Source organism: Pygocentrus nattereri, chromosome 3 (assembly GCF_015220715.1).
Source record: "Pygocentrus nattereri isolate fPygNat1 chromosome 3, fPygNat1.pri, whole genome shotgun sequence".
Classification (NCBI taxonomy): Eukaryota; Metazoa; Chordata; class Actinopteri; order Characiformes; family Serrasalmidae; genus Pygocentrus; species Pygocentrus nattereri.
In genome coordinates this window covers 51,319,567-51,332,066 of record NC_051213.1, presented here as the reverse complement: position 1 = coordinate 51,332,066, position 12,500 = coordinate 51,319,567, and the positions used below count along the sequence as shown (strand labels likewise).

Sequence of the window (12,500 nt, the reverse complement as noted above, 5' to 3'; positions counted from 1 at the left end):
TACACACACACACACACACACACACACTACACCACACACACACACACACACACACACACACACACACAACACCACTACACACACACTACACCACACACACACACACACACTACACCACTACACACACACACACACACACACACACACACTACACACACACACACACACACACACACACACACACTACACACTACACACACTACACACACACACACTACACCCACACACACACACACACACTACACCACTACACACACACACACACACACACACACACACACACACTACACCCTACACACACACACTACACCACTACACCCACACCCACACACACACACACACACTACACCCTACACACACACTACACCCACACACACACACACTACACCCACACACTACACACACACACACACACACACACACTACACACACACACACACACACACACACACACACTACACACACACACACACACACTACACACACACACACACACACACACACTACACCACTACACACACACACACACACACACACACACACACACACACACACACTACACCACTACACACACACACACTACACACACACACACACACACACAACACCACTACACACACACACACTACACACACACACACACACACTACACACACACACACACACACACACACTACACCACTACACACACACACACACTACACCACTACACCCACACACACACACACACTACACCACTACACCCACACACACACACACACACTACACCCTACACACACACACACACACACTACACCACTACACCCACACACACTACACCCACACACACACACACACACACTACACCCACACACACACTACACCACTACACACACACACACACACACACACACACAACACCACTACACACACACACACACACACACACACACACACACGGATCATTTATATACAAGATACATAGATAGACAGATTGAACTTTACTGATCCCAGAGGGAAATTGCATAATAACTCCTTAACTCTAGATCATTCAGTTCATTCTAGGAGTTTTCAGTGCCCGCTATTAATTATTCAGTATCCGCTATTAATTATTCAGTATCCACTATTAATTATTCAGTATCTGCTATGAATTATTCAGTATCTGCTATGAATTGTTCACGATCCATTATGAATTATTCAATACCCGCTATGAATTATTCAGCATCTGCTCTGAATTATTCAGCAACTACTATGAACTATTCAGTAACTACTATGAATTATTCAGTATCCAGTATGAATTATTCAGTATCCAGTATGAATTATTCAGTATCCAGTATGAATTATTCAGTATCCACTCTGAGTCATTCAGTGGTTCTATGAATGTAAAGCATGTTATGATGGTGATGAGCTGAAATGAGTTTGAGGGGTTTAATATCACCTGCGAGGTTTTAAGCTACAGCGGCGATTCATATTTTTTAAAAGCACTCTCACCTCAGCAGGTCGTTCAGCAGGTCTCAGGGGGCTGTGCAGGACCTTGGCCAGTTTCTGGACCATCTCCACGCGTCTCATTCCCTCTGTGGGGTGTAATCCAGCTGGAGGGCCATGCTGCAGCGCAGGGGAGACAGAGAACACAAACCTGAGGCCACAGTCCCACGCCATGACCATCAGACAGATCACAGTCCAGCTGCTAACGCATCAGTCCACTCCGCGTACGAGCTGAAAGGGCAGCTAATCCAGCGCAGCAGCTTCACTGAGCTGCAGATCACAGCACCTTCTCCGCAGGCTTCGAATGAACGGCCTCTCTCTTATACCCCCTCTCGTGCACGAAGCCGAGGGGTGGGGGTGGCCAGGAAACATCTGCCAGTGGCTCCAGTCCTGCATAGGAAGTTTCATAATGTCCACAAAGTGGGAGAAAACCTGAGGAAGGGCATGAGGGCTGGGCAGAACGTCATACTGCCATTATACTGTTGCACATTGCAACTGGGACGTGCTTCAGCCAGAAGTATGTGAAGACCCCTCCTAATTATTGGGTTCAGGTGTTTCAGACACAGTCATTGCTAACAGGTGTATAAAAACAAGTACATAGTCTTGCAGCTTCCATAGACAAACAAGGCAGTAGAGGGTCATACTGAAGAGCTCAGTGACGTGAAATAAGGCTCAGTAATAAGATGCCTCCTCAGTCACAGCTGCCCAATACGTGCTGTTACTGTGTAATGGAAGTGTCTAAGAGTAAAAATAACTCCATGAAAACTCACAGACTGGGACCATTCCTCTATAGCGGCACTCCCGACAGAGCTCCAAACTCCCTCTGCAAGCTACGTCAGCACAAAAACTACACCAGGAGCTTCATGAAATGGGTTTCCATGCCTGAGCAGCTGCACACAAGCCTAAGATCACTATGTGCGATGTCAAACGTCGGCTGGAGGGGCGTAAAGCGCCGCCACTGGACTCTGGAGCAGTGGAGCCGTGAACTCTGGAGTGAGTGATCACGCTTCTCTATCTGTCAGTCTGATGACGAGTCTGGGTTTGGTGGATGCCAGGAGAACTCTGCCTACCGGAATGCAGAGCCAACAGTGGAGTTTGGTGGAGGAGGGATAATGGGCTGGGGCTGATTTTTAGGGTTCGGCCCAGAAGCAACCTGCATTTTGGAGCCATTTAAAAGGTTTATAAATGTTCATAAGACAAAAACTGCTCCAGCAAAGCACTCCTGTAATCATTATTCAATTTAAAGGAAAACTTTTCAATTATAAACAAATATGATGATCTGTTCTAAACTTGGGAGTCAGAACTGCTCACAGTGGTGAACAGAGTCAGAATTCCCATCAGCATTCCATATAAGCTCAGAAGACTCGTGTAGGTTCTCTGGTGGTTCTGGATGGTAAATAAAGTGTCTATATCTGTGTTGTAGTCATGGCGACGCCTGGTTCCCATCACCACCACTGTGAAGACGTCTTGGTAAGTCTCCGAATTGTTAAGCCACTCTGAATGTTTAAAAATTGCTGGAATTCCGCATTAGGAATGTTCTTCCTTCTTCTCTGAAGATACTATTTTAGAGATATGACGATACGCACCTGCACACAAACACAGGCACATACCCAGAGAGAGGACTTCCTGGACACAGCATTAATGACCTCATCTCTTAAAGCGAGGGAAACAGAAAGGAATCTGCCCTCTCCGCCGACCACCAGAGGAATTCCATATTTGCTCCACTGCCTATTTAAAGAAGTTTAACCTCATCCGGGGCCGACACGCTCAGCACGGCTTCACGTTCCAGAACTGAACATGAACAACGGACAATCATCTAACAGCCGAACGGAACCGGCTCAGCGTCTCTCAGCCTGATCTGCAGAGAGACCCATAAGAGTCGGTACAGTTTTAATGGAAAATATTCCGATTCATGTCACGCATAAAAACCATAAACACAGTGAAAACGGCACATGACCTGAGATCTCACGGTGAGGATAAAGAAGCAAGATCATCTGAAATATAGTCCATAAACTCGTCTTCCATCGGAGGACGCTGTAAGAGTATCGTCTGATTATTTAACCCACCACTTGCCCTGCGATGGACCGCTGGGATAGGCTCCCGCATCGCCCCCCACCCCGAGGGAGAAGCAGCTTAGAAAGTGTGTGTGTGTGTGTGTGTGTGTATGTGTGTGTGCGCGTGTGTATGTGTGTGTGTGTGCGTGTGTATGTGTGTGTGTATATATATATATATATATATATATATATATATGTGTGTGTGTGTGTGTGTGTGTGTGTGTGTGTGTGTGTGTGTGTGTGTGTGTGTGTGTGTGTGTGTGTGTGTGCGCGCGTGCGCGCGTGTGTATGTGTGTGTGCGCGTGTGTATGTGTGTGCGCGCGTGTGTATGTGTGCGCGCGTGTGTCTGTGCGCGTGTGTATATGTGTGTGCGCGTGTATGTGTGTGCGTGCGTGCATGTGTGTGCGTGCGTGTATATATGTGTGTGTGCGCGCGTGTGTATATGTGTGTGTGCGCGCGTGTATATATGTGTGTGTGCGCGCGTGTATATATGTGTGTGTGCGCGTGTGTATATATGTGTGTGTGTGTGCGCGTGTATGTGTGTGCGCGTGTGTATATATGTGTGTGTGTGTGCGCGTGTATGTGTGTGCGTGCGTGTATATATGTGTGTGTGTGCGCGTGTGTATGTGTGTGCGCGCGTGTGTATGTGTGCGCGCGTGTGTCTGTGCGCGTGTGTATATGTGTGTGCGCGTGTATGTGTGTGCGTGCGTGCATGTGTGTGCGTGCGTGTATATATGTGTGTGTGCGCGCGTGTGTATATGTGTGTGTGCGCGCGTGTATATATGTGTGTGTGCGCGCGTGTATATATGTGTGTGTGCGCGTGTGTATATATGTGTGTGTGTGTGCGCGTGTATGTGTGTGCGCGTGTGTATATATGTGTGTGTGTGTGCGCGTGTATGTGTGTGCGTGCGTGTATATATGTGTGTGTGTGCGCGTGTGTATATGTGTGTGTGCGCGTGTGTATATGTGTGTGTGTGCGCGTGTGTATATGTGTGTGTGTGCGCGCGTGTGTATATGTGTGTGTGTGCGCGCGTGTGTATATGTGTGTGTGCGCGCGTGTATATGTGTGTGTGCGCGTGTATGTATGTGTGTGTGTGCGCGTGTGTATATGTGTGTGTGTGCGCGTGTGTATATGTGTGTGTGCGCGTGTGTATATGTGTGTGTGTGCGCGTGTGTATATGTGTGTGTGCGCGTGTGTATATATGTGTGTGTGTGTGCGCGTGTATGTGTGTGCGTGCGTGTATATATGTGTGTGTGTGCGCGCGTGTGTATATGTGTGTGTGCGCGTGTGTATATGTGTGTGTGTGCGCGTGTGTATATGTGTGTGTGTGCGCGCGTGTATATATGTGTGTGTGTGCGCGTGTATGTGTGTGCGCGCGTGTATATATGTGTGTGTGTGCGCGTGTATGTGTGTGCGTGCGTGTATATATGTGTGTGTGTGCGCGTGTATATATGTGTGTGTGTGCGCGTGTGTATATGTGTGTGTGCGCGCGTGTGTATATGTGTGTGTGTGCGTGTGTGTATATGTGTGTGTGCGCGTGTGTATATATGTGTGTGTGTGCGCGTGTGTATGTGTGTGTATTTAAACCACATTTAAAGACGTATTTATATGTATTGAGACGTTTTAAATCACCGCATGTTATTGCCTGATTAAAGCCTCATCTGCGGTTCGTGTCATCATCCACATCGATTACGCTTTATTTATTACTGCTTAGTGTTCTTGTTTATTTGCATCTATTCTAATGATGCAGCGTTCATACAAGCAAAGACACCTGCGCTGAGCAGGGCTGTGTACAGTACTGTGGGTGTGTGTATTTACACAGAGGAAACCGCACAGGAAAAGGAAATGACTCGCCTTTTAAAGGCAGGTAGCAGAAAGAGGACGTATCTATATTCATCCTGGAATTCTAAGACCATGAAAAGGGCAGCTGGCGACTTCACATCATGCCAAGAACTGTAAAACCATCCAACTCCATTTTCAGTTTCTGACAATATCTGAAGTCACCAGCTGCCCTTTACAGCGTGTCGTGATGGATGGACCAAAACAAACGGCTCAAAATCCCCGAGAACAACATGCGGATTCACTGACTCGGCCGACATCACTACAGCAGAACACCTGCGTATTCTCCCCATCCATACATATCCATACATATCTATACATATCTACACGCGCACCACGTTATTTAATTTTTCTTTGGAAAAGACCGAAAAGAACCAGCAGAGCTAAAAATACTATCATGTGATTTTTATCGATGTTCACACTGTAATAAAATTCATCATGATACTGAAAAATATCACCATATTCGTATTCATTCATAGATCATATATGATCTCCAGAACCTTTACATACCTTCTTCTCACTGGAGCACAGCATCTGAGCCGGGGGGGCGGCACCGCGGTCCGGACTGGGTTCCTCAGTCACTGCAGAAAGCCGTTCAGAATTAACCACAGCCTGAAGGAACACTGACGATAAGTCCCCGTTAAAGGGCAACACAGTGGAAAATGCTGAGTTTTCCTCTGAACTGTGTTAAAGTTTGGCATCCCTACAGCCCGTATATGGAAAGAGCTGAAAACCAGACGGGAAACAGCAGTTCAGCCCCGCCCACTGACACTGAAGTTATAAGGTGTGTTCATTTGCATACACCGGCATAACATTATGACCACCTCCTCGTTTTTATGGTCACTGTCCACTGCCAAGTCTGATCCACTCGTACCAGCACAAGACACACCACCACCACCACGTGAGAATGATCCACCACCCAAACAGTCCCTGCTCTGTGAGGGTCCATGGGGGTCCTGACCACTGAAGAACAGGGTAACAGAGTATCAGAGAAACAGATGGACTACAGTCTGTAACTGTAGAACTACAGAGGGGAACTGAACGGTCAGTGGAGCTGATCAGATGGACAATAAGCATAAAAAGAAGGAGGTGGTCAGAATGTTACGCCTGACCGGTGTGTATCAGTCCTAATGTAACAGTAAGAAACGCAGCCTATTTAATTTAAAAGGATTTTATGTACTGATAAGTGGACGTCAGAGGAAGAAATAAAACAAACACAAACACAGGAAACAAACAAACAAACAAACAAACAAACAAACAAGTAAACAAGGAAACGTCTAATTAAACTAAGCACTGGACACTGTTACTGGACACTGGTGGGGCTGTCGTCTCTGTAATTGGTCCAAATCTCCAGCTTCCAATGTTTTTGCAACTGAAAGTCACACTAGAGAAATCGATCAGCCGGATCTGTTCTGCAGCGATGAATTAGAAGCGTTACCTGATCTGCTCTGCGCTTTGCGAGCCAGCGCCACCATCAGTTCACTCTGCACCTGTTGGAACACACAGCTTTAAAGGGAGCCTCCTGCCAGACATCACTCTCTCCAATCAAGCACGGATGCACTAACGCTAATGAGCGCCGGCCTGCTGGACCGCAGTCACCAGAGCTAGCAGCCGGACTTAAAGGGGAACTCCACCAACTCTTCAAAAATGATGTGTGATTAAACAGTTATGATGTAATCAGAGCCGTTTGGTTTCTGTATAAACTGACCGAGTCAGAGCTCCTCACAGTGGTGGTGATGGGAACCAGACGTCCCTCTAAAAGCTCCTCACAGTGGTGGTGATGGGAACCAGACGTCCCTCTAAAAGCTCCTCACAGTGGTGGTGATGGGAACCAGACGTCCCTCTAAAAGCTCCTACAGAAAGTTCCTACATGAACTGGTTCTGAATTCACTGCCTGATGACTGAGACGCTGTTTTATGGGAGTTTAGAGAACTTCAACTCCACATCACACATGGGTGAAGAACCGATGCGTGTCTGAGAGTACGCTCGGGGCTCAAGCGTTTAACCCGGCTCAGTGGCCCACAAACACTACATCTCCCAGGAGGCCGTGCAGAGCCAGCTCCCGGTCAGGCCTTCAGACTAAAGCCAGTGATAAATGGGGCTGATGTGGGAACAGAGCCACGCTGAGCCGGATCGTCAGCGCCGCTAATGCTACCTTTCACATCCCTGCCAAGGACAGGGAGAAAGCTTCTTAAAGGGCCCATGTCCCACATTTATACTGTCCACTTCCCACTTTGTGACGGTTGTGACAGACAGTCCTAATTCATTCCTGCGTGACCATTTTGACTTAAACAGGCCGATTGTTACTCTGTTGCCTTGGTAACTGATGTGGGTCTGTGTAACATCTGTCTGAGTGGGCGGGGCTAAACTGCTGTAGGCTAAGTAGGCAGATATATGTAAATGAGCTTTTGTGATGCCGTTCAAACAACGCTTACTTTCCTCACATGGCCGGGGAGTAAATGGCACGTTAGGAAAAGTTTTCCTATGTCTACAAACTACATCAAAGAACTCAAAGAGAAGATCCAGTTTTCCATCATATGAGCCCTTTAACTGGAGAGCCTGTGGACCATCTAATCATAACACACAACTATCTGACAAACACACTGTATTCATCTGCTCAGGAGATTTTAATATTGGATTAGTATAATCTGGGGATTAGGATTAGGGTTAGGGTTACCCCCCCCCCCCCCCCACTTCACTACAGTATACTGTATTGTACTATACTCTTACTATAACCTGGGATCACTGCTATAAACTGGGGTTATTTCTAGGTTTTTTATTTTATTACACTGGATTAATATAAAGTGGGATTATTTATAGTCTTTGCTCTTAGTACAGGACTAATATAATCTGCGTTTATTTCTACGGTTCGTTTCACAGCACTACATTAATTTTATTTGTACCCTTTCTTTCGTAGTACTGGATTAGTACAACCTTGGATTGTTTCTACAGGTCATGTTATAGCGCTGGACTATATAACCTGGGATTATTTCTACAGTTAATGACCCCCAACTGCTCCTTGGGCACTGTGCATAGGGCTGCCCACCGCACTGGGCAAGTGTGCTCACTGCCCCCTAGTGTGTGTGTGGTGTTTCACTGCACGGACGGGTTAAATGTGGAGGTGTAATTTCCCCGTCGTGGGACTAATAATAGTAACTTAATCTTAATCTAATCAACAAGGCAGACTGGAGACTGAAATCCTGGAGTCAGCATTCGATGTATGACCAGCAGAGCTGGACATGCAGTATCTCCGTATAAAATGAATAGTTCGCTCCATCTCGTCCTTCAGCGCTCCGGTCCGAGGCGGAATCGCGGGCCAGAGTTTCTATTTCGGTTGTCAAGGTGACGGCAGGTGCACGGCCTCACCTTGAGCAGCAGTACCTTAACAGCTGGAGGCAAAGCGCAGTCAGCACGGCCTAACGTACTGACCAGGTCAGCGCACCTGCGGCGCTGGGTTCATTACAGGGGGAGGTCTGAAGAAGAACTACGTCCTCTGTGCTGTAATAACTGCGCTGTGCATCACTTACAATAACACTTCACACCTTCGCCTGAAAGCCCACATGACTGCACAAAGCATGACCAACATCCAACACACGACAACACCACGGCTCAGACGCCGGAGTGACCCCTTCCCTGGTTCATTCATCAGACGCAGCTATTACAGTGCAAGGCAAATGGGGCCTGATTGGCTGATTGGCTGATGGCGCTGAATAGCAGGGGATTAATATAATCCAGGCCCATATCACAGGAACTTCAGGACGAAACCCAACAGGGTTCCTGTTGTAACGGAACAAGTAACGGAAGCTCATTCCCACCAGTGAGCGCTGAGAGCTTGTCCTGGTTAAAGGACTAAATGTGGGCTAAAGTGGGATTTTAGGCTGAACTATCGCTTTAAAGTGTCTAACACGGATCTAAGAAGTGGAAAGCTGTGATTCTCACCGTGGACGTGAGGCGCTCTAGAGCTCTCATCTGGACAACACGGCTGCACCGGTCAGCGGTCATCTCAGTCTCTTCGTTACATCTGCGTGCACACACAGACACACACACACACACACACACACACACACACACACACACACACACACACAGAGCATCAGGTCTCAAACTCAAAACCAGCACATATTAAAACGGCTATAACGGCTGAATGTGATTAATATGAATGTGACGGTGCTGAGAAGCTCCTGAAGATCAGTAACCAGCAACATCTGAGTGTTTAGTTCTTAAGGTGTTTGTGTTGTTATTAATAACCATTAATAAACTTATTAAAAAGACTAATAAAAAAAAATCTGCCTGTAAAGAAACCACAACAGTAATACTACTACTACTACTAATAATAATAATAATAATTCGCACAAATTTGATCATTTTTATTTTCAAGATTCACGCTCAGAGAACAATCACTCGTGTGCGAAAGTGTGTGCGCCCCAGTCAAATTCTATGTTTTTGTTGATTGTCCAGGTGAAATCACGTTTACACGTCCTCTACAGACACAGCTCTGCACCTCCTAATGCACAATCACTGTTTACTCACTTTAACTGAACGGGGCAGCTGAGCGGCGGTCACGCGTCACGCCGGGGCAGAGAGAGGAAGCAGCGGTGATGCAGGGAAACGGTGAGGGGGCACTTCCCGAACAGACAGACACTCACTGACCCACTTTCACACACACACACACACACACACACACACACACACACACACACACACACACACACACACACACAGACGGACGAGACGGAGCCATTTAGGCCCATTCCCGCCCCATCTGCTGATCCGCACTGCGCAGACCGATCGATCCGGCCCCGGGAAAACATTCCAAACTGATCAGAATTAGGGCTGCCCTGATCGGATCAGGACCAGGACAATCCAGACATTACTGTAATCACGCCCCGTCATATTAAAACGTCCTCTACAGAGAACAGAAATACGGCATCACATTTCTCTGCCAAATTCGGGGCACTTCACTTTTAATCTTTACTGTTTTATGTATCCACTATTTTCACCGTACTGGAAAATATTCCAACATAATATAATATATAAAAAGCTCCATAATCTTTGCACCGACCACGTTTTATGTTTTATTGGTTTCTAATGTGGCCTAGCAGCGTGTTAGCAAGCGACTGGGATATCATAGCAACACCTTAGCAACCACAAGGGATACCACAGCAACAGCCTAGCAACCACTTAGGATAACAAAACCAAAGCCTAACAACACCACAGCTGCCACCTGGGGTACCATAGCAGTGACCTTAGCAACCACCAGAGATACCATACCAACACCCTAGCAACCACCTGGGATCCTATAGCAAAACCCTAGCAAGATCAATGGCAACCACTAGGGATAACACAGCAACAGCCTAGCAACCACCTGGGACTTCACTTGCCAAGCTAATTTAAAGTCTGTTAGCGGAGTCATTCCATGCAAAGACATTCGATGGGATCACGGAAATGCTAATTCATGTTTTTAAAACCTTAATATGAATATAATCATCATCATTAACATAATGTATGAATATTTATTTTCTGCTAATTGTAAATGGAAATGTCTTTTTTTGTTTATATCCATGATTTTCAGGTCTGCACATGTTCATAGAGTCACTGAGCTTCACTCATATATCCCTAAATAAAGGTTAACGCAAGCGTGTCTCCACACGTTCTAATCAGTTAGCACATCGGAACCAATCAGAACCAGAGCCTATCAGGTTCTGGAGCCTATCCCAGCGGTCATCGGGCGGATGGCAGGATACACCCTGGACAGGTCGCCAGTCCATCGCAGGGCAGACAGACAGACACAGACAGTCAATAACTCCCAGGGGCAGTTTAGCACGTCCAACTGGCCTGACTGCTGTCAGCATCTGCGCGAGAGCCTTTCTGAGGTTCCGAGTCGCAGAACGTCATGAGCTCCTCTCCAAGCACCGCTTGTCCTTCTGTGTGTGTGTGAAGCACTGGGAAGTGTGATGACACACTTCAAAATGATGGTTCTTCAGGGGTTCTTTAGTAAAGGCAATGGTTCTATATAGAACCAGCATCACTCAAAGAACTTTGCATGACTGAAAAGTTCTTTAAAAGGTGAAGTGGTTCTTCAGACGGATCAGAAAAAGGGTTCTTATGTCACGATAAGCCTGACACCGTAACAACAGAAGAACCCTTTTTGGTGCTATATAGAACCCATTTCGAAAAGATTCTTTACAGAACCTCCTACATCAGATTCTCCATTCAACTGAAAGAACCATTTCACCATGCACAGAACCATTTAAACACGTGACTGCGGATGTTCTGAGTGTGAATGAGTTGCACCTCCTCTACAGACTCCCCGCTGATCAAACCAGAGCCCATGCGCTGAATTCATCACACCGGGGGCACAAATACTCCACTGGGACCGGAAAACCTGGAAAAACCTTCCCTCAGTCACCTGATCTCACGTAGACACCTGCTGGAGGCTGACGGAACTGCACTCTTAAGCAGTAAAGTGGCCCTAAAGGCCCATAACTGCCCGTTTTCAGCCATCATGAGCTGGAAACTGATCCTGGACCCGTTTACGTGAAGCTGACACTGTACTGGTGATGTAAAGCAGACAGAGCGACGAGAGGGCGAGACAGGCAGGCTTCATCACGCTCAGACACCGTCTTACATCAACACCACACAGAGCCGCTGATTACAGTAAACAGCGGGCACGTTAAAGGGCCCATACGTTACGCTCTCACTGTGTGCAGAAGTTTGGGTACACCTGGTCAAATCACGGCTTCAATTAACGAAAACATAAAATGGCAAATGTTACAGCACAATTCACCCAACATGAAACAAGATATCTAATAAAACGGGGGCGTTCAAACTTTTGCGAAGGACTGTATATGTTAATGAGTCATCATCATCATCATCATCATCATCATCATCATCACCTAGTCTTTTTTTTTTTTTTTTTTACAGCTTCTAACAAACTGACGCACTAAAGGAGTTAAAACGGTTGAAAACGCTTTCATATGAAAGTGATGACTGAGTGGTGGTGAATACAGAATAAGCAATTCTGACTCTGTACTCACGGTTTGGGGGTCCCAGCACGGAGCTGCGTGAGGGGGACCAGCCGTAAGAGCAGACTCACGCCGCTCTGCCACTGGCTCTGATTTCTGAAGTCACAGCGGAGAGCC

General features: G+C 46.8%; 1 protein-coding gene across 1 annotated transcript in view; it reads right to left on the bottom strand.

Annotated features, from left to right (window-relative positions):
• The window catches only part of LOC108415686 (rap guanine nucleotide exchange factor 5-like), an 87,312-nt gene that overhangs the window by 55,332 nt on the left and 19,480 nt on the right, over positions 1 to 12,500 (bottom strand). Inside the window, exons 5-9 of the mRNA XM_037537346.1 lie at positions 12,396 to 12,500; positions 9,298 to 9,379; positions 6,797 to 6,848; positions 5,869 to 5,939; positions 1,471 to 1,584 (exon numbers count right to left, since the gene is read on the bottom strand). The exon at positions 12,396 to 12,500 is cut by the window's right edge and continues 64 nt beyond it. Coding sequence (XP_037393243.1) covers positions 1,471 to 1,584; positions 5,869 to 5,939; positions 6,797 to 6,848; positions 9,298 to 9,379; positions 12,396 to 12,500 — 424 coding nt within the window. The remainder of the gene's footprint in view (positions 1 to 1,470; positions 1,585 to 5,868; positions 5,940 to 6,796; positions 6,849 to 9,297; positions 9,380 to 12,395) is intronic.